Source organism: Octopus bimaculoides, chromosome 2, assembly GCF_046866305.1.
Source record: "Octopus bimaculoides isolate indiv1 chromosome 2, ASM4686630v1, whole genome shotgun sequence".
Classification (NCBI taxonomy): domain Eukaryota; kingdom Metazoa; phylum Mollusca; class Cephalopoda; order Octopoda; family Octopodidae; genus Octopus; species Octopus bimaculoides.
In genome coordinates, this window is record NC_142929.1 from 139,342,124 (window position 1) to 139,366,112 (window position 23,989).

Here is a 23,989-nt window from a genome sequence, read left to right on the forward strand (position 1 = left end):
AAGAAATGTTCTTGTTATTTTGAAGCATTAGGTAAGTCCAAGATTCTTTTAGCTTTTTTCAACCAATTTTCTACAGATTTTCATGAAAGAATAAATGGAAGAATACATCTAGTTCTAATATGATTTCAAATTTTTGCATTAGGACAACAATTTTAATGTGATGGGTAAACTGATTGTATTGGCCATAGTAGTCATCTGGTGCTTATTTTATCAATCTTGAAATACATATATATATAAATACACACATATACATATATACACACACACACACACACACATACACACATATATATATATGTACATACATATATACAGGGTGTGAAGGGTAAATTGTCGCCAGTTTTTTTTGTTTTTTTTTTCGCACATGCGCTTTGTTTGTTTTTGATTTTGTCGATAGGCTTGGAGTTGGCCTTCCTCTATTTTCTCAAATAGATGTTTTCTATTTGATTCAAACAGTCCATTCTGTTCGAAACCTTTGCATCTTGCATCATATCTTTTTAATTTGGCCTTTAATGTTGTCACCTTTTGTGTAGTTTGTTTTCTCCTTTCTTCTAAACCTGTACTGTCCATTCAATTTTCTGATTACTACCTTATTCTTGAGCACTCATCTCATTATCCTATTCAATCGCCCCCAGTCCTCTCCATGTCGTTTCTAGCTTCATTCATATTCTCTTCCTCGAATCTGGTTCTTTCTTTTCATTCAATTTTACATCTTCAGTTTTTCACTTGTAACCTACCATTAGCTACAACATTAGCAGCAGCTATGATTAGCTGGTTGTTTCATTTGTTGTTTCACTGATGTTTCCTGTCTTAATGAAGCTTAAAACATAATTAACTTTGCCTGTGGCTCTCCTCACCTGTTTTCTGTCCATAAATCTTACATTTGGCGGAACTTCATTGTTCCTATCAGTCATTTTACCTTGCAACATTTCTAAAACCTCCTTCTCATCATTCAAGCCTTGTGCAATATTTACTGTCACTTGTCCATCTAGATCATCTTCATTAATTACTTAATCAGTATTCTCTGGTACTCTGCGGTTTCCCTCTCTCTCATGTTCCTCATCTCTTACTCCTTCATTATCGCTTTCTGCTTCTGCTGTTTCGCTCTCCTTCTGCTGTTTTATGTTTCTCTGAATTTCTTCAATCTCTACTTCCGTAATCCAATCATTCCTATTGTCAGACATAGGGTCTTCTAATAACCACCCTCTTGACCTAGGGCAGCACTACCTCCTCCAGGCACTTGATATAGGCCTCCGTATTGAGTTTGAAGCCATGTTGAGTGTGAAGCCTTGTGGGAAGATGAATGAAGGCATAATGTCGCCATCATTAGTGATCACTCCAAACACCATGATGTTGACTGAATGCTTGATTTTTATCACTCTCGGTACATGTCCTCAGATTGGACTGTCCTCAGACTGACACCTAAACACTCAGAAATGTTCATATTGGAGCTTCCGGCATAAATGCCAAGTGGAGCAGCATGTCATTTCCAAATTTCTGGCAGAGTGAATTGCATCATGGTGCTGTTTTTCTCACAGACGATGCCCAACTGACCCTACTATACTGTGTAGTGGGCAAAATCAAAAACAGTGTACACACATGAAATAAAAAATATAAAACGGCAACAATTTACCAAGGACCCTGTATATGAGTGTGTGTGTGTGTGTGTGTGTGTGTGTGTGTGTGTGTAAGTATATATATGTATATGTATATATATTCACAATCAAGGTCAATAAATTAAGTACCAGTTGGGTACTGGGGTCGATATAATCGACTTAACCCCTCCCCCAAAATTTCAGACCTTGTATCTATAGTAGGAAGGATATATGTAAGAACGACCGTGCGAACTCAAAAGGAGAAATGGTGACGAATGGAAAAACAGGACTCCTTTTATTTAAAATGCGTCACACGGTCGAACACAAAATATTATATCAAAGATGATATATAAATATGTTATACTACGATAACATAAATGGCCAGTAAAGGAAGACGATAAACACAACCGTATGAGATGAATAACAGAATTATTTATTGTGACATTAAAATGTATGTCTGTGTGTAAGTGTGAATGCGACATATAAAAACATAATAAAAGACAGGCCGTCGTATAAAGAAAAGAGTGTGTGTGAGTGATACATGTATGTGCATGCGTTATATACAGCAGATAGAAAGAGTCAGTGACACGTGTGAGCATTTATACCAGTTCTTAGAGTACACGATAGGAAGAGTCTGTATATGAAAGAAGTTGAGGCTGTGTGTGTGGCAGAGCGATCACTAGTTGTGATGTTGTGGCTTCCATGCCGGGCCGGGTTCTTGTTATACAGATGTTCGTCGCTGGCTGAACTCTTGTCTGTTTATTTATCGTGGTGAAGCTGAAACACCTAACAGAATCGAAGAGAGAGAGATGTGCCGCGATTACTGTTTGGTTAATGGTGTACGTAGAAATCATGTTGATGATATTGGCGAATCTTGTAGTTCATAGTTAAAGTCGCGTTGACTATGTTGGCGAATGCTGGTGGCGATGATGCTGGTGGCGATGATGCTGGTTAATAGTCGTAGACTTGTGTTGCTGATGGCGACGTCAGTGGTAGTCGTAGCTGGACGAAGCTGTTGATGTAGTCGCTGGAACTGCTGCTGCTGTGTGGTACACGGAACAGTCTCTAAGAGAAACTGAACCGAGACCAATTTGCCAGGTATCTAGCAGGCTATTTAAAGCAAAATAGGGGCTCCAAGAAAGGTTAGAAAAACACTATCACATGACCTTATTAAGGGCTGCGATTGGTCAGTTTGCGTTCTGGCGGGAACGGTATGAAGCAGTTGCCGCTTCAAATAATAATCAGTCACGTGATGACAGGGAAAGATGTTTTCCACTTCGCCCGCGCTTGTTTATATTTAACAGCGGGGAAGATGGCTTCTTTGTGTATAATGGCGATAGGTAGTTTCACTACATATATATATATATACATTCGCAATGCATTGGTTGACCCAGGGCTATTGTAGAAGGCACTTACCCAAGGTACCATGCAATGGAATTGAACCCAGAACCACATGATTACAATGTGTGCTTCTTAATCTCATAGCCATGCCTACACCAACCACAAGGTATTTTGCTACTCTTATACTATTGGGTTGGTGCATAATTATTGCGACTTTTTTTCAACAAGACATCTTTAAATGATGGTCTGGCAATCTGCCAAGCAAATGGGAAGCAGTAATTGAAGTAGATGGTGAATATGCTCCAGAATAATCATTAAAAGATGTCACTAAGCACAGGATGGATGTGTGGTAAGAAGCTTGCTTCCCAACTGCATGGTTCCAGGTTCAGTCCCACTGCATGGCACCTTCGGCAAGTGTCTTCTACTATAGCCTCGGGCCAACCAAAGCTTTGTGAGTGGATTTGGTAGACGGAAACTGAAAGGAGCCTGTTAGCCACTACACATTCTTTTTTTTTTTCTTTCTGTGTTCCTTTCTGTGGAAGAGCGTAGGCTTGAAACGTTAAAGACTTTTTCACTTCCTGAGCGTTAAACTAATACAGCTGTCTTCGTCTTTTGTTCTTTTATGAATTCTGTGTGTGTGTGTGTATGTTTCTGTGTCTGTGTTTGTTCCCCCACCATCGCTTGATGACAGATGTTGATGTGCTTACATCCCTGTAACTTAGTGGTTTGGCAAAAGAGACCGATAGAATAAGTACTAGGTTTATAAAGAATAAGTCCTTGGATTGATTTGCTCAACTGAAGGCAGTGCTCCAGCATGGCCGCAGCCAAATGACTGCAACAAGTAAGAGAATAAAAGCATCAAAGCATTTCACCTGTCACTCTAAGAATTCTTCTAGCTCTCTGCCTCTTTTACAAAATCTAATATCAACTTTAATTTCTCGTTGTTCTAGGTTGTCCTTCAACTGTGCCTGAGGGTCAATTTTGGCAAGAAGCAAACTGCCATTACTGCTTATGTATCTTCAACAAAAATGTGAATAAAACCACACGTTTTTGCTCAGAGTAAGAATACTTTTTGTTTAATGACCACTCTTTGACCTTTTCCTTACTGTATTTATTTTGAGATGCTCTGTCTTTCTTTCAATTGATTTTAAATATAACAAAGAATTTAGTAAAATAACTCAGTTATCATTCAGCTAGTGTTAGGAACATACATTGTGACTAAGGTTTGGTGAAAGATTTTAATTCAAAACTTTTCAAAACAAGACATTTGTACTCAGAGCCAGATCCGGTTCCAACCAAGTTAGTAACAAAAGGGTTAATGTCCACTCTTTAACCTTTCTGTTATTGCATTTATTTTGAGATGCTCTGTCTTTCTTTCAATTACTTTAAATATAACAAAGAATTTAGTAAAATAACTCAGTTATCATTCAGCTAGCGTTAGGAACATAAATTGTGACTAAGGTTTGGTGGAAGATTTTAGTTCTAAACTTATGAAAACAAGACATTTGTACTCAGAGACAGAGCCGGTTTCAGCTGGATTGGTATTGAAAGGGTTAAGATTGTTTCTCTGTTATATATTTTAACCCTTTTGTTACCATATTTCTTTTGAGATGTTCTGTGTTTCTTTCAATTAATTTTAAATATAACAAAGAATTTAGTAAAATAACTCAGTTATCATTCAGCTAGTGTTAGGAACATAAATTGTGACTAAGGTTTGGTGGAAGATTTTAATTCAAAACTTATGAAAACAAGCCATTTGAACTACAGAGCTAGAGCTGGTTTCAGCCGGGTTGGTAACGAAAGGGTTAATTATAATCTGTTCATTTCCCTATTTACCTGCTGGTAAATGTATCCATGTCTCTCTATTTATCTACCTATCCCTGTGACATTTTACTCGTCTCTTTCTCAATGTATGCCTGTCCATTACTTTGTTTACCTCTCTACCAGTTTAAATTTAGTCTCACCACTACAACCTTTTATTTACGTGGTCTTTTCTTTCTCTTTCTTCTACTTTCTTCCCTTTGTTGTTTGACAGCTGTGGTGACCTCAAAGTAAAGAGGATACGCGATTGTTATCCAGCCAGAGTAAAGCCAAAAGCTGCTTATCCAGGTTGCTGTAAATATAAATATATTTGCAAAGGAGATCCGGAGTTTGACGCAAAGAAACTTATCACGAATAAAATTGTTTTTTAAAACATTTTGATTCAGGCACCATTTGTCTAGGAGAGAGGGGGGGGAGGGGAGACAGAGGGAGATATACAGACAAAGACAGAGAAAAGGGAGAGAGAGCGAGAGGGAGAGAGAGCGAGAGGGAGAGATAGCGAGAGGGAGAGAGAGCGAGAGGGAGAGAGAGCGAGAGGGAGAGAGAGCGAGAGAAGTGAGGAAGAAAGACAGAGGTGAAGAAGAGAGAAAGAGAGAAGTGAGAAAGAGAGAGAGAGGTGAAGAAGTGAGAGAAAGGTAAGGAAGAGAGAGAGAAATAGAGAGAGAGAGAGAAAGAGAGAGAGAAAGAGAGAGAGAGAGAAAGAGAGAGAGAGAGAGAAAGAGAGAGAGAGAGAGAGAGAGTTTGCTTGGAAGTATGCCTCTTTCCTGATTTTACTTTTCTGATGAATTCTGTCACAATCTTTCAAGGGAGAGCAATCTTCAAAGAGGATTTCTTTCTTCTCTCCAAAGAAACTATAAAGTTGATTATATCATTATTATTCTGACTCCTGTCAAGCACCTTTATGAAAACAAAATAAATAATTATTAATATTATTCAGTTGTCTTATTATTATTATTATTATTATTATTATTATCATTATCATTATTATTATTATTTATTGTCTTTGCACAGCTTCTAACGCTGCAGATGTACTACGGTGCTAGCTGTTCACTACAAGTGAACTAAGGTAACACCCCTTATTTTTCGAGCACATTCCGGAGTATTCGAGCGGTTCGAAGCAGTGCTGTTTTCTGCAAGTGCTCCGCCATTATTGCAGCCCCTATTTGTTCCCCGTACTTCTCGAGATTTTTTGCTCACTGTTCCCAGGGCTCCAGCAATTATTGGTACTACTGCTACCTTTTTCATCAACCACAACTGCTTTCCTTCCCAAGCTAACCTACCATATCTCTCGACTTTTCTTTCTTCTTTATTGCATACCTTGTTGTCAACTGGGCATGCTATATAAATGATCCAGTATAGTTTGTTTTCTTTCTCAATTAAGACTATGTCTGCCTTCCTATTCTCTCTCTATATATATATATATCATTGTCATCAACATCATTTAGTGTCTGCTTTCCATGCTGGAATGGGTCAGGCAGTTTGACTGAAACTGGTAAGTTGGAGAGATGTACCGGCTTCCAATCTGAATTGGCATGGTTTCTACAACTGGATGTCCTTTCTAATGCCAACCACTCCACAATATTAAAGAGATTAGTCAGTGCTAACTTATATCATACTTCAATGTTGATGGGAAGGTTTATAGTGTGTTTAAAAAGCACAATTCACATAATATGTAAACTACTTTCTAAAAGGTTTGTGGAATTCTGTTATGGGAAATTGAGCCCTAGACATTAGCTAACTCTAACCAGATGACATCAATGTATCCCTTGTTCTTTTTATACCACTGAATGGATTGCCAAACCCTCAGTATAAGCTCAATGCTTCCTAAAAATTCAAGAACCCCAATTTTGTATACAGATGTATCAACAAACCTGTTCTTCACAATAATATCCTTCATCCTTCATTCTAATTCAAAACCTTCCCACCAATGTTGAAGTGTTGCATTAGTCGGTACTGACGAATCTCTTTAACATCCTTCTCAGGAATCCTTGTCATCATTGTCATCATCATCATCATCATCACCATTATTTAAAATTCATGTTGCATGCTGGTTCAATGGTTTGACAGGCTCTGATGGATCCAAGGACTACACTATGCTCTACTATCTACTTTAGCATGGTTTCAATGGCTAGATACCCTTCTTAACAAAAACAACTTGTATTGGGTTACATAAGGTGGTGAGCTGGCAGAAACGTTATCCCGCTGGGCGAAATGCTTAGAAGTATTTCGTCTGCCGTTACGTTCTAAATTCAAATTCCGCCGAAGTCAACTTTGCCTTTCATCCTTTCGGGGTCGATAAATTAAGTACCAGTTACATACTGGGGTCGATGTAATTGACTTAATCCCTTTGTCCGTCCTTGTTTGTCCCCTCTATGTTTAGCCCCTTGTGGGCAATAAAGAAATAAGAAACAACTTGTATTGGGTACTTTGTTTTTCCATGCCAACAGCACTAGTGAGGTTGCCAGGCAGCTTTCACCACTAAGAAACCTGTGAGTGGTAGCTTTATGCATGGATAGGAGAGAAGAGCCCAGGGTAGAAAAGCTTTCTTGCTGTGGAAGAGCTGCATGGCATGATCTGAGAAGAGATAAAAATAGTGGTGAGGCTGGTAGACTGAAACTTGTGAGTGGATTTGGTAGACGGAAACTGAAAGAAGCCCATCGTATATATGTATATATATATCATCATCATCATCATTATCATTTAACGTCCGCTTTCCATGTTAGCATGGGTTGGATGATTTGACTGGGGACTGGCAAACCAGATGGCTACACCAGGCTCCAATCTGATCTGGCAGAGTTTCTGCTGCTGGATGCCCTTCCTAATGCCAACCACTCTGAGAGTGTAGTGGGTGCTTTTTATGTGTCACTGGCACAAGGGCCAGTCCGGTGGTACTGGCAACGGCCACGCTCAGATGGTGTTTTTTACGTGCCACCTGCACAGGAGTCAGTCCAATGTTTTGTTCATATGCCACCGGCACAAGTGCCAGTAAGGTGACACTGGAAATGACCACACTCAAATGGTGCTTTTTACGTGCCACAGGCATGGAAGTGAGACTGCTGCTCTGGCAGTGATCCCGATATAATAAGTACTAGGCTTACAAAGAATAAGTCCTGGGGTCGATTTGCTCGACTAAAGGCGGTGCTCCAGCATGGCCGCAGTCAAATGACTGAAACAAGTAAAAAAAGAAGGTGTTTGGGTAGACCATTTAAAAAGAAATTAAAAAAAACAATGAAGAAGAAATATAAAAAAAATTACTTTATCGAAATAATATTTTCTGTTACAAATATTTAATTTCAACTGTATTTTTTTCACAGTAAGAGAGTTGGTTTTTCTTTTTTGTTTAAATTTTTCAAATTGGTTTTGTAGACGTAATAAAATGAAAATGCTTTCCTTTCATTTGTGATTCCTCCACCATTTTCTTACATTTCCTACAAATGGAAAAACAAAATTTCATAAATTTTAATATAACGAATATGTGTCTATGTTTGTGACTGTCAAAATAAACGAACTTAAAAGGTAAGGTGCATTTAAGACAGCAAAAACAGGTATCAAAATCACACAGTCATTAGTGAAAGGCCAAGGAATTATTATTATTATTATCAATATTCTTTTATTCTTTTATTATTATTATCAATATTCTTTTAATTCTGTATCTGTCTTGGCATTCACATCCTTTGCAAACTGACCATACATTTTCTTTTCTTTCCATGCTTTTTCTTTTTTTTATTCATTTCTTGTTTAAATTTTTCTTTTATTATTACTATTATTATTATTATTATTATTATTATTCATCGTTTAACTTCCGCTTTCCATGCTAGCATGGGTTGGACAATTTGACTGAGCACTGGTGTAGGACTGAACCCAAAGCTATGTGGTTAGCAAGTGAATTGCTTAACCACCCAGCCATACTTGTACCCCTAGTGACTCAGCCTTATTATTACAAATGGTGGTAAGTGTACTTACTTTCAAATACTCCAGGGTTTCTGAAATTTGGTCTTCTTTCTGTAACACAAAACAAAGAATCATGTTGGCTTTTTTTAACTTTCATTAGATACATATAAATCCCTGTACAAATAAACAGCACTCCTACACTTGAATATCACCCTTACACTTAAACAGCACCCCTACACTTAAATAGCACTCCTATACTTGAATAGCACCCCTACACTTGAATGGTACCCTTACACTTGAATATCATCCTTACACTTAAATAGCACTCTTACACTTAAATAGCATCCCTACACTTAAATAGCACCTCTACACTTAAATAGCACTGCTACACTTAAATAGCACTGCTACATTTAAATGGCACTCCTACTCTTAAATAGCACCCTTACACTTAAATAGCACTGCTACACTTAAATGGCACACCTACACTTAAATAGCACTCCTACACTTAAATAGAACTACTACAGTTAAAAGCATTGTTACACTTAAATGGCACTGAAAGCAAGGATTATGGCAGCATTCACCAACTTAAACAAGGACACCATCCAGAAGAGTTGCAGGATATTCCAAAATTGTCTGGAGGCCATGGTTGAAGACAATAGCAATTTTATTGAATAAATTTACTTTTTAGTATTTCCAGATATTTTTATGTAATTTTGGTAAATATATTTGTTAAAATGAGATGTCAGTGTTATTTTCATTTTTTGCACAATTTAAATGACAATTTATTCAGTGCACCCTGTATGTCTATATCTATATATATATATATATATATATATATATATATATATATATATATATATATATATATATATATATATATATATACACAGACACACACATACATAAGTGTATGAGTGTGCGTGTGTGTCTGTCAGTTGGGTGACAGTGTGACATATGAACTGCATTTAAACTTAGGAGGACATTCTATGTGTAGCAATGAAGACAAGAAGGTTATTATTTATATTTTGTCACTGAAATAAAGATAGAAAGAAAGAAGAAAGAGGAATAACTGTAGACAGGATATCCATGAATAGATATGCCCATCTAGGATTACAGACATACATATATAATCATTAGTGTTTTATTGTTTACATTCCACATTTGTTTCGGTTGGATGAAATTGAGTCAGATTTTCTACGAATGGATGGTCTTCCTGTTGCTAACCCCCACCTGTTTTGAAGAAAGATAAAATTTTCCCTACTCCTCTGAACACATCAAACTGTCTTGTTCTTCCTTGATGTAGCAGCCTGCCTGGGACCCCAAAGGGAAATTAAAATCCGTATCAAGATCCATATGTTCAAGACACTGAACCACTTTATTCTACTGTATAACAGTAAAATTTTATTGCTATAGACTGAAGATCTGTTACTTAATAACTGGCGAACAAGGTTACAGGAATATTGCATATAAATAGTGCAGTTGTGTGTGATCTCCAAGTATTGGATCATTCCATAAATAATATGGTTTTTCTCAATTGCATGAACTAAAAGTCGGATGGGCATGGGATAAAGTACCTGCGTCAACTTGCAATAAAAACAGGTATTAATTTTACCTTGTACTTATTCTTAGTGCAAGTTTTGAAGAGTACAGTTCGATTTTAACAGTTATTTTTTCAAAGCTATAATAGAAGTGACAAATGAGCATATTCGGCAAATTTTGCTTTATGAGTTCAATAAAGGCAACAATGCAATGGAAAGTGTGAGGAATATTAATTCAGTATATGGCGATTGGGTAGTAAGCATAAGTGAATGTCAACAATCACTCCAGAAATTCCAAGCTGGAAACTACAGCCTAGAAGACGAGCCTCATCCTAGAAGATCTGTAGAGCTTCGTAAGGATATCCTGCAAACCCTGGTGGAACAAAATCCCATCATAACTGCTGAAGAACTAGCAAAGAATCTTGGATTTGGTCGTTCAACAATTTGTCGATACCTGCATACCATCAGAAAAGTCAGTAAATTGGGTCAATGGGTTCCTCACAATCTTTTCGAGTCTAATCACATGCAAAGAGTGAACGTGTGCTCTTCTTTGCTGTTCCATCTAATGAATAAACCTTTTTGGGATTTAATAGTGACTGATGACAAGAAATAGGTTCTCTATAAAAATGTCAAGTGCCGAAGACAGTGGGTAGGCAAAGGAGAAACACTTGGCACCCCAGGCTAAAGAAGGTCTTCACCCACATAAGGTGTTGTTATCTGTTTGGTGGGAAATGAAAGGTTTAGTCCACTTTGAACTTTTAAACCCAAACCAAACGATAACAAAGGAGATCTACTGCAAGCAGTTTGAGGGGCTTAAGCCAAAGCTAGAAGAAAAATAACCATCTTCGGTTTTAAGACGAAAGGTGTTCTTCCATCAGGATAATGCTCGGCCACATACAGTGAGGATGACATTCCAAAGGCTGGAGCAGTTTGAATGGGAAAACATGCTCCACCCACCATGTTTGCCAGACATTGCCCCATCTGATTATCGTTTATTCTGCAGTCTTCAAAATTATTTGGACAGAAAAAATATGAATTCTATAGACAAGGTCAGAACAATACTGGAGGAGTATTTTTTGTCATGGACAAGTGAATTCTGGAAGAGGGCTCTTGCAAGTTTACCAGATAGATGGAAGAGCATTGTAGAAAATGAAGGAGAGTATATTTTAGATCTAGAAAAAAAGAACATTTTTTATCTTAATTTTGAAAAATAAAAGAAGTATAAAAAAGCTGCATTATTTATGGGATGACTGTATATATTGCTGTGTCAGAACACTTCAGTCTCCACTCAGGTTCATTAATCTTCATCAGTTTGGCTCTGTGTGTCACCTTTGTGTTCTATTATAATTCCATTCATATCTAGGATGCTTCATATGAATATTACATCAATGTAAATGCTTAACTAGTTCTTAAATTTTGCTGACTCTGGAATGAGGAAATGTGAAGCTGAACTTGGCATGATTTGAACTCAGAATGAAAAGCAGAAGGTTGGCTTGCATGACTATACAGCAATTCCAAATAACGCCAATGTCCAATGAGTGATCTGTGCATGTGTGTGCGTGCGTGTGTGTGTGTGTGTGTTTGTGTGTATGTACACGCATGTATGTGTGTGTGCGTGCAAGTATACGTACGTGTGCGTGTCTGCTGAAAATTCAACTGAATATATGTGTCTTGTATTGAAAGACCAGCTAAAGAGTGAAGAATTCGGGGTGAGAGTGAGTTACTACAAATAATGGGGACATTAAAGAAATGCTAACTGTTCAATCGGTTCAGAAATAAAATCAACTTCATTTTATGTCCATAACGCCATGTTTGTATAGGTTTGATGGGTCATCTCCATGTTTTTTTTAATGGAATATTGCATATGAACATCAATGCATATATGGCTGTAGCATTTTGTTTATGACCATCATACAGTGTCAAGACAAAAAGACATTAACACACAGAGCCATACTCACACATATACATAAAAACATGGTACCCAAAATGCCATTCAAACACTTTCTTCTACAAACATGCTAACTCCTCCAGCTTCAATCAGAAACTGGTTTATTTCTTTCAGTTACAAATAAGAGAAACACCTTTTACTTACCAACTTAGCTTTATTCAGACTGGATTACAAAATATATCTTACGCCATGTAGAATTTCACTTTTATGACCACAGCTGATATTAGTATGAACACCAACACCGATACCACTGCAATCAGTACTATAACACCTGTAAGTTATTTAAGACGACGTAAGTACTCTTCTCACTTCACTTGGTCTTTACATTTAAATCAAGATCTACTTCGGTGCTATGTAAAAAAGCCTTCAATGACCCTTCTATCAGTTAATATGAAGTAGCTAAAATGAGACTAGGACAAAGCTCAACAAAACTTAAGCTATCTGATGGCAAAACAGCTTTGGTGACAAGCATTTTGCTTGTATATATTTATACACACACACACACACACTTATATATATACATTATGCATCATTGTTTAACGTCTGCCTTCCATGCTAGCATGGGTGGGATGGTTTCACAAGAGCTGACCAAGCAGCAGCCTGCATCAGATTTCTGTGACTGTTTTGGCCTGATTTTTACAGCTGGATGCCCTTCCTAACACCAACCACTTAGTGGACTGGGTGCTTTTTACGTGGGACAAGCAGAAGCAAGGTCATTAGTGCTCTTTATATGGCATACACACACGCACACACACATTAATTGCTGCATTAATTCTTGTGGTGCTAATCAATCTTCGCAAAGCACTGAGAACTGACCAAAAATGTGCCACAGAAGAGATTGAAAATAATGTAAACAAACCATGGCTGCAATCACTAAATTCTGATATATTTCCACATCTAACTGACTCAATAGAAATTACTATGGAATATATTCAGCCTAAGAACAGTTTGAGGTAAAAAAAACTTTCTAGTTTTTCCAAGTTGTCATTTAACAACAAGCCGTTCTTTACGAGATTAAAGAAAAAGCCAACTGACCTCATGATAAAAGTTAACGATGATGTTGTTGGGGAGTTCAAGAAATTAGGTGCTGTTAATTACTGGACAATGGATACTTTCCTATACACAGCCCCTGGGTATGACTTTAAACAGCATCTGATTGTGAGGCTTTGGTCCATGAATTCCAGGGTTTTGAGGAATGTGGGACCACTTCTTGACCCCTATTATTCTCAAGTATACTTTGATCCAGAGTAGTAATACCTCCAAGCTCAGATCCTCACAGCCTTGTGAATGCCTTGGGAAAGGAAAAGACTAGGGGAACCAGCCTTGATAGTAACTCAAGGAGTGTGGTCCTTTGGGTGCCCTGTTTGACATACATCTGGCAACAGCAGGACAGATGGAGCTCTTCAGCCTTGTAAGGCAATTCATCTATGTAAAAACCAACAGCTTGCTGATCACTACATTGGTTTTAGCTCATTGTGGTCAGATTTCCAAGTCTAAAGAGTAGGATCAGAGTGTACAGATTGACTCTCACTTTAAAACTACAAAGCACAGGCAAGAAGAAAAGCTAAATGCAGTATCAAGGATCTTATTCATAATCTTCAGACATGAAGAAACTGCCATTATACACAGCTTCTACCATTCTTAAAGAATCCTGAGAAGAAGCTTGCAGAGCATGTGCAAATGAAATTACTAAACACAAGCAAACCAGGTGGTAAACAAAACTTGGAAGAAACATCAGCTATATTGGATGGCGAATGGCAATAATGAAATATAAGAGCAATAACAAGTTCACACCTCCCCAATTAAATCTTATGCAAAAAATAACAAAACTTTGCACACCAAGACTTGAGAAAAAGCTGATTACATTCAAGTGTAAACTCAAGAAGCTGATTATGCTAAAGTTTAAACTCAGGAAGCTGAATGAAAAACTTTGTTATCATAGGAAAATACCTGAACAAGCTACTATAATTCATTTCAGTTAAGAACCGTCAGTCTCAAGAAGATCCTGAATCATTCTGGTCTAAGATCTGGCATGAAATGAGAGATTTCAATCAGAAATCACTGTGGCTTGATACAGTTAGGAAAGAATATTATATTTCATGTTTACTTCCAATCCACAGGTGTTATACCAGGAGAGGAAGAAGAAAAATATTACCATTAGCACTAAAGCCCCGTGTTCTCAGCATATCAGGAACAGCCTAAATGTAATGTCAACCAGATTCTCATTAAAGCAATTATGAACAACACATGTAGAAGAAGAAGATAAATAAGTAAAAATAGACAACCAATCATATTGCAGCTTTATAGTGAAGTGTGTTTATAACTCATTGTTAATGGCATCCACCCTAGTTGTTGTTTATTTTTGTTTTTAATCAAAAAAAAAAAAAGGGAGATTTCTTTTGTAATGAAATGAGCATGTGGTGATCCCAGCACTTTGTCTGGTAAATGAGTAAAGCCTACACTCTTTATAGTTGAGGAAATCATCGATGGTATTTATTCTTGGGACAAAGTATTTATTCTTACACAAACAACAAGAGGGATTCAGACACACAAACTAGTGAAAGTGGTGAGGAAAATAGCAATTCAGGGGAACAAACATAGTTGTTGAGAGAGATAGGTCTATTATTGTTATTCCCCTGAATTTTGGGGGGATTCTGTCCATTAGTTTGCTTGCAATCATTACTCTTGAGCTGTGTATGCAACTTTTTCTTTTCTTTTTTTCTTCTTTTTTTTGGCTCAGGATCTCGGGTGGATGGTAAAGTAAGACACAGGGGCCCAGGCCTGAGAGAGAGAGAGAGAGAGAAAGAGAGAGAGAGAGAGAGAGAGAGAGAGAGAGATAGAGAGAAAGAGAGAGAGAGAGAGAGAGAGAGAGAGAGAGAGAGAGAGAGAGAGAGAGAGAGTTAAGAACACTCTGTCTCAAGAAGATCTTGAATCATTCTAGTCCAAGATCTGGTATGAAATGAGAGATTTCAATCAGAATGCAATGTGTTTTGATAAAGTTAGGAAAGAATACTGTGCCAACATTGACAGTAAAACAAACACAACTGACTCTGAAACTTTCAACATTGTTGTAGGCATACTACGAAAAGGTAACACTCCTGGAAGAGACTTGGTAGCTGGATGCTGGTAAAAGAGGCTAACTTTTTACTGAAAACCATTATAATGTGTGCAAATTCAAAAGGACTATGTTAAGGTCAGATTGACATCCCAGATCAGCTTGCTATAGCATAGACAAATCTTGTAATCATGAACGAAACCACAAAGCTGGTAGGAAACTACAGGCCTCTTGTTTGCCTAAACATTATGTACAAACTGTACACAAACTACTTCAAGCAATTCTTTCAGGATCATTGCGAATTCAATGACAGAGGCAATAATGGAAAGGGAGGGGTGTGGGGATGTATTGAATAACTTTTGATAAGCAATGCTGTGCTGTCTGAAGTATGAAAATGCCAGAGGAGCCTTGCAACAGTATGGTTTGATTATAGGAAAGCATTCAACTCTATTCCTCATAAATGGTTGCTGAAGTATTTACATTTGGCATAAGTACTTGCTACCATTGAGAGACTCACAAAGACCTGGGCAAAAATTCTCACATTTATAAAGGAGAACCCAACAATTGTCTTACATTGTATACATATTTTAAATGGAATATTCCAAGGAGATAGTCTTTCTGTAATTCCATTTATTTTGGCATTAAATTCATTATCACTTCTGTTACAAAACTGGCAACATGCTAGGGTTTTGCAACTGTGAAAGACACCAATGTATTTCATAATTTTTTTGTGGCTGACCCAAAGATCAATGCAAAAAAATGATTACAATGCCAAAAAGCAGATAAAATTGATAACATTTTCTGCTGACATAGGAATAGAATTTGGCTAAAAGAAATGTTTGCATTTGATGGTTGAATGTAGAAAATAAATTTTCCAAACCCCAAATTTGTACACCTATGCTCTCTCTATCTCTTCTGTTCCACAATACCTAAGCATTGATGAAAATATTATTATATAAAGGTGCTGTAAATAAAGATAGAGCAACCTAAGAATATGACATCAGGCTTAGAAAAATATGGAAGTTGGAACTCTCCTCTTACAAGACAACACCCCACGATGTATTTGCAATACCAGTGCTGACACTAACATTTAGGATACTTGACTACCCTGTAGAAGAAATCCATTTCAAAGACATTAAAACCTACAAGATCCTGACATCAACTGGAAACTTCCACAGAAATAGTGATATCAATTGTCTCTACAAAAGGAGAGATGAAGGAGATAGAGGCTTGAGATCAGTGCAGACAACCTTTGAATGTCATATTGTCTCTCTAAGACAGCACTTGCTAAACAACAGCAGCAAAAAGGAATACAGAAACTTAGTGCTGAAAAGAGAAGAGAACATCTTACATGTTGGCAGTTAGCTCCTCAGGAAACACTCTTTTCTTGACGACCTCCAATGCAATCCCCAAACGGCTAGACTAACATACTTCAACAAAGATGTGAAATGATCAGCATACCAAAAAAGGCTATGCATGGGTATGTTTCTTGAAAACTTATAGATGATAATATGGACTTGTAACTGTTATATTATGTCGTGTCTTGAAGTCTATGAGCTTGCAATCCAAAAACAGATTTTCACAAAATACCTGATAAGCAAAAGAACTCCAAGATACAACTGAAAATGTAGATTGTGTCATATTTCTGTAGAAGACATCACACATATGATAAGCAACTGACCAAAAATGTCATCAAAGTATTCCTCCTGTTATTGAGTTCATACATAAACATCGACTCAGAGTGCACTGGTGGAACATTCCCATGAAAAGTTCTACCAAGTGCAAACATAACAGGCCAAATATTGTTGTTTGGTAGAGACAAGAAAATGTATGTACCATTATAGAGATCCTTTGCCCAGCTGGTGTGGATATCTCTTTGAAAATCACAAAGAGAAAGAACTATGGATAACTGCTTCAGAACTTTCAGTCTCTATACTAGATTACAAATTCACATTTATGCTAATATCCCTTTATACTATAAGAACAAGGCTTGAAATTTTGGGGGAGGGAATAAGTTGATTACATCAACCTCAGTGTTTCACCAGTACTTGTTTTATCGACCCTGAAAGGATGAAAGGTAAAGTCGACCTCAGCGGAATTTGAACTCAGAACGTAAAGACAGACGAAATACCACTAAACATTTCACCCGGCGTGCTAACGTTTCTGCCAGCTTCCCAACCTCAGGATTGTGGATTCAGTCCCACTGCATGGTACCTTGAGCAAGTATATTTTACTATAGCCTCAGGCCAACCAAAGCCTTGTGAATGAATTTGGTAGACAGAAACTGAAAGAAGCCCATTGTATATATGTATATGTATACATATATATTTATATATATGTGTGTGTGTGTGTGTGTGTGTGTGTGTATATATATATATATATATATATATATATATATATATATATATATATATATATATATATATATATATATATATATATATATATATATATATATATATATATATATATATATATATATATATATATATATATATATATATATATATTTATATATATATACATACATACATATGTGGAGGTGTGTGGCTTAGTGGTTAGGGTGTCAGCTCCATGATCATAAGATTGTGGTTTCGATTCCTGGACCAAGCAATGCATTGTGTTCTTGAGCAAAACACTTCATTTCACGTTGCTCCAGTCCACTCAGCTGGCAAAAATGAGTAATGCTGCAATGGACTGGCACCCCATCCAGCTGGGGAACACATATGCCATTGAAGCCAGGAAACTGGGCCCATGCGCCTGGCTACGCTTTAAAAGGGCGCATTTATTTATTTATTATATGTATGTATATATACATATATACATATATATATATATATATATATAGAAAAAAATTAAGGTACTCAGAAATCTGGATGTTTGTACATTTACAGATTTTTATTAATGTCACATATTAAATAAAGCGCTTTTCACCTAGTCGTGTAGGATTTTCAAATTGAAAATCCTACACGACTAGGTGAAAAGCGCTTTATTTAATATGTGACATTAATAAAAATCTGTAAATGTACAAACATCCAGATTTCTGAGTACCTTAATTTTTTTCTATATAATTTCTGTACATCACCTCCAAACCTTCCAATATATATATATATATATATATATAATCATAAATATACAGGGATTAGCATTGAGTTGCTTCTCCAACATACTGAAAATTTAGAAATAGCAGTCAAAGAACTACTGATTCTAAACTACAAATTTTTCTCTAAATGGATGGCGATATTTATGGCACACATAGAACAAAAAAACCCTTATTCCTGTATATTTTATATTTGATACCTCTAAGTTAGGTGGCTAAACCGTAATCCCTTCACACGGGACTTTTTTCATACGGGACTATTTGTGACGCACATGGAATAGATTTCTTTGAGATGGGATGCCTGAACTCACTAACCGATGAATTCGTAAGTGCCTTTCTTATCGTTGATTTTTGGTGTCGCATGGCCAAAGATTACCGTGAATTTTTTTAGAGACACTTTCAAATTTATCAGAATATCGGACTGAGGATTGGAATAGGGATTTTTCATTCTCTTAACCATGAAACGATCGTATCCGATTAACTAAAGACTTGTTTTGTTTATGCTTTCCCCTCCGGTTTTTTGTTCTATGTGTGCCATAAATATCGCCATCCATTTAGAGAAAAATTTGTAGTTTAGAATCAGTAGTTCTTTGACTGCTATTTCTAAATTTTCAGTATGTTGGAGAAGCAACTCAATGCTAATCCCTGTATATTTATGATGATAAATGGTTTTACCGATAAAGGTTTTTTCATACTGAACTACTTGGCAAAATTGTTAATTATTAATTCTATTATTAATTGACGATTCCCTGCCCTTATTCCTGTGTATATATATATATATATATATATATATATATATATATATATATATATATATATATGTATGTATGTATTTATGTATTTGTGTGTTTGTGTTTGTCACCCCACCATCACTTGACATCGATGTTGGTGTGTTTACATCCCTGTAACTTAGCGCTTCGGCAAAAGAGACCGATAGAATAAGTCCTGGGGTTAATTTGTTTGACTAAAGGCAGTGCTCCAGCATGGCTGCAATCAAATGACTGAAACAATTAAAAGAATAAAAGAATAAAAGAATATATATAGAGAGAGAGATAGTATTAAGCAGAAACTTACTTGAGGTTAATCTTGATCTCCTGAAATGAAAAACAAAAAGAACAAAATTAATTATTGAAACAAAAATATTCTTAATTATTACCCAATGATTCGAGATATCTAAATATGTGAATTTAATAAAAAAATTATTTTCATCATCATTATCACCATTTTACATCTGTTTTCCTTGACCACATGGACTGGATAGTTAAACAGGAGCTGGTGAGCCTGAGGGCTGTGCCAAGTTCCGCTGTCTGCTTTGGCAACGTTTCTACAGCTGGATGCTCTCCCAATACCAACCACTTTACAGAGTGTACTGGTTGCTTTGTATGTGGCACCAGCACTAATGAGGTCACCAAATAATTTGCAAAGCAAAACCCCTCAACTGAGTTGGAAGTATAGTATTGAAGGAGGTGGTTTTGTGCCGGATGATAAGAGGTTAAAGTATGATAGATGGATTGAAACAGAGATGTTGCTGAAGGGGAGATACATGGCTACCCTTTTAACTCTAACTGTTATAGCAATTTGGGCCTTGAGTTGTTGACAAATAGAATATAACCCACGAAAGGCATTGAGCTTGCAGAATCGTTAGCGAGTTCAAATTCCACCGAGGTCGACTTTGCCTTTCATCCTTTCAGGGTTGATAAATTAAGTACCAGTTACGCACTGGGGTCGATATAATCGACTTAATCCTTTTGTCTGTCTTTGTTTGTCTCCTCTATGTTTAGCCCCTTGTAGGCAATAAAGAAATAAGAAACGTTAGCACGCCGGGCAAAATGCTTAGCAGTATTTCATCTGTCTTTACGTTCTAAGTTCAAATTCCACCGAGGTCGACTTTGCCTTTCATCCTTTCGAGGTTGATAAATTAAGTACCAGTTACGCACTGGGGTCGATCTAATCGACTGGCCAACACCCCCAAAATTTCAGGCCATCTGTCTAAAATAGAAAAGAATATGACCCACGAGGTTACAGCAAAGGAGAAAAGAACTTGTGTTTTGTTTTTACTTGGATAAGAGTTATGTTATAATAATCAGCAAAAACAAAACTCCATTTTAGACAAAAACACTTGAGCAAAAACACATCCATGGAAGAGAGACTGACTTCCTTGGATGCAACAAGTTGAAGGCCATGTTTATGCCTCTTGGTCATTAAATCCCTTACATCTATGCCATTTGGAAAGGGAGAAGGATGGTAGAGATGAGATGTTAGGGTATACTCTCAAGGTACTAAAAGGTGGATGAAAAGGGAATTAGGACAGACAAGTGAGGACAGTTAAGTGGGTAGGTTCACAAGAGTGTGAAAGGAAAGTGACTGATGGGAATAGAGGTGGAAACATTGACCGATGAACATGGATGGAAGTGTGGTCAATGGTGAATCCGAATTTGGTGGGGAAAATAAAGGAAAGCGGGAGTAGATCAAGGAGGAGGAGGTGATATATATAAAAGATGGGGGTGGGCAGTGGAGATATGTATAATCATGGGATGGTGATGGTTGCAGGTGAGCTGCTAGATGCAGGAGGAAAGAGGGAGAGAAAGTCAGCAGAAGTTCGCTCTTACCTTCTTCAGGAGCTGCATAGAGCTTAGGTGTTTCGCTCATAAACACACAAATCGCCCGCTCTAACCACTAGGCCATGTGCCTCCACAATGAAAATGAATGTGCCAAAACTAATTCATGTGACAATAAAACAACAACACCAACATTAAGAACAAGAATTAATTAATAACTTACAATGTTATTGCTCTTACAATACTCTTCATTAAAGGGTATTTTCCTTTACCACACATATTTTTGAAGTCATCTAATGGTAAGGCCCAAACAGAAACACCGCCAAAATGGTTTTCTTTCATCCATTTTACCTAAATTAGGAAGATAAAGAAGATAAATGGCTTAACATGAATAAGTTTAACTTCTCTATCAGTCTCTTTTGCCAAACCACTAGGCCACGGGGACGCAAACACACCACCATTGGTTGTCAAGCGATGTTGGGGGCACAAACACAGACACACAAACATATACACACACACAAACATATACACACACACATCCATATGTATCATTTCTAATTTTGTAATCAGTGAATGTGTTTCACTAGAATTATTATGTTTACAAGAGCTTGAGAGGCATCTCCAACTAGCAGGTATTGCTACTCCAGACTGATGACGAGCAAAGACTCAGAAACATGTCCCTGGATGCAGGCTTGACTGGATGGAGGTGCTTGTCTCCCCCTCGTAAACATAAGGACACAGGAAATGTATCAAGGCCAACAGGAAGCGGTGCAGCTTCCTAGGGCTAAATAGCAGTAGTATGATTCCCTTCTTGGGACTGTCACGTTAAGTTGACAGCATACAACTACTTTGTCGCATCACTACTGCTTAAGTCTCTCTGAGAGATTTAGAAATGTATCATTTCTAATGTATCTAAAGAAATAAATGAATAAAAAAACACCCAACCTTCAACGTCAGACTCCTCTCATTATCATAGCCAATCCATTCATCGTTGACTACCATATATGGAACTTCGCTACCAGCAATCCATCTTTCCACTGCTCCAGCCTTTTGCTCAAGACAAACCTGTAAAGATTATTAAAAAGAAAATCAATGTAACAAAATTTATCTCAGATGTCCCACAGGAAATGATTTTTTTTGTCGCCCCCTTCAAAGCCTAGCCAGGCTCATGGGCCCGGTTTCCCAGTTTCTATGGCATATGTGTTCCACCGCCCCAGCTGGACGGGACGCCAGTCCATCGCAACATTACTCAAGAAACAGGAAGAAAGAGTGAGAGAAAGTTGGGGCAAAAAAGTACAACAGGGGTCGCCACCATCCCCTGCTGGACCCTTGTGGAGCTTTAGGTGTTTATGCTCAATAAACACTCACAATGCCCGATCTGGGAATCGAAACCACGATACTCCAACCGCGAGTCTACTGCCCTAACCACTGGGCCATTGCGCCTCCTACAGGAAATGATAATAACAACATTTTCACAATGAGTTCATTGAGGGGAAAAAACTATTATATACAATAATCCCTTGATTATCCCGGTGTTATGTTCCAAAACATCCCGCAGAAATAATTAAAATCTAAAAAAATATAAATACCTATTGGCTGTAGAAAGCCACAATATACTGAGGTGTCTGGGATATAAATTTACATACATCAACCAGAAAAATCCGGGATGTGATGAGTGCGCGAAAGGTGAACCGTGATGTACTGAGTACACAATAGGTGAGCTGAGATGTGCTGAGTGGTGACAATGATGATGATGATGATGATGTTGATGGCAATGATCATGATGATCATGATGATGATCATGATGATGATGATAGCAACAACTACAACAAAAATGATGATGGTCATGATGATGATGATGATGATGATGGTGGTGGTGGTGGTAGTGGTGGGGGGAGTAGGGGGGGGGGGGGGGGGTTGATGATGATAATGTTGATGTTGATGAAGATGAGTGATTACCTCATAGTAAGATATAAAACCGTTTTCAGTGCTAAACCTTCTCGCAGTACTCGGACCATCTGCCATTGCACCAGCTCTTGAATCCAGTGGATTCTTTAATCGGTAACCTCTTCCATACAGTGCAAGTCCAATATTAAGTTTGTGACTTGGACAGCCAAGCTTCACCCAATATTTAGATGCCCAAGCCTGATAACAAAACAAAAACAAAAAAGTAAGAATAATGTACATTATTTACATTTGATGGATATTTGTCCTCATCTTGTTTGTTGTTAACACAACGTTTCGGCTGATATACCCTCCAGCCTTCATCAGGTGTCTTGGGGAAGTTTCCAACCTGGGTTCTCATTCTTAAGGTATTTTTCGATGTTATTATTATTGTTCAGGTCACTATCCGGAATCAAACATGGAATCTTGGGGTTAGTAACCCGCACTCTTAACCCTAAGATTCCAAGTTCGATTCCAAATAGTGACCTGAATAATAATAATAATAATAATAATAATAATAATAATAATAATAACAACAACATCAAAAAATGCCTTAGAAATGAGAACTCATTCAGTATAACCGAACCCCAAACTATGTGAATATAAAACAAATTACTTAATCACAGAGTTGACTTGCAGTTGATGTGCCCCCTCCTCTAATATTGCTGGCCTTGTGCCCAAATTTGAAGCTGAATGCAGGAAGTGGATGGAATCATTAGTAATTCAGACAAAATGCTGCAGAGCATTTCTGCCAGCTCTTTGTGTTCTAGATTCAAATTCCAAGGAGATTGTCTTTCCCTTTCATATTTTGGGGGTCGATAAAATAAGTATTAGTTAAACACTAGGATGAATGTAAAAGATTTAACCAGTTCCTTAAAATTGCAGGCCTTGCGCCAAAATTTGAAACTTTAATTATTCAAATATTAGGCACAGGAGTGGCTGTGTGGTAAGACGCTTGCTTCCCAAACCACATGGTTCCGGGTTCAGTCCCATTGGATGCCACCTTGGGTAAGTGTCTTCTACTTTAGCCATGGGCCAACCAAAAACCTTGTGAGTGGATTTGGTAGATGAAAACTGAAAGAAGCCCATCATATATGTATGTATTTGTGTATCTGTGTTTGTCTCCCCACCATCGCTTGACAACCGATGCTGGCGTATAAGTACTAGGCTTACAAAAAAATAAGTCCTGTGGTCGATT

At 37.3% G+C, this 23,989-nt stretch overlaps 1 protein-coding gene across 2 annotated transcripts in view; it reads right to left on the bottom strand.

The window, feature by feature from the left end:
• Window positions 1-7,997: 7,997 nt before the first annotated feature.
• Window positions 7,998-23,989, bottom strand: part of LOC106879249 (acidic mammalian chitinase) — a 30,722-nt gene continuing 14,730 nt past the window's right edge. Inside the window, exons 7-13 of one of the 2 annotated variants that reach the window (XR_008263543.2) lie at window positions 22,807-22,992; window positions 21,793-21,912; window positions 21,071-21,198; window positions 19,364-19,383; window positions 12,279-12,405; window positions 8,721-8,759; window positions 7,998-8,185 (exon numbers count right to left, since the gene is read on the bottom strand). Coding sequence is in view for 1 of the 2 variants with exons in the window: in XM_052965941.2 (XP_052821901.1) it covers window positions 8,151-8,185; window positions 8,721-8,759; window positions 19,364-19,383; window positions 21,071-21,198; window positions 21,793-21,912; window positions 22,807-22,992 (528 nt within the window). In the remaining variant the exon portion in view is untranslated. The remainder of the gene's footprint in view (window positions 8,186-8,720; window positions 8,760-12,278; window positions 12,406-19,363; window positions 19,384-21,070; window positions 21,199-21,792; window positions 21,913-22,806; window positions 22,993-23,989) is intronic. The other variant, XM_052965941.2, reaches the window with a different exon arrangement.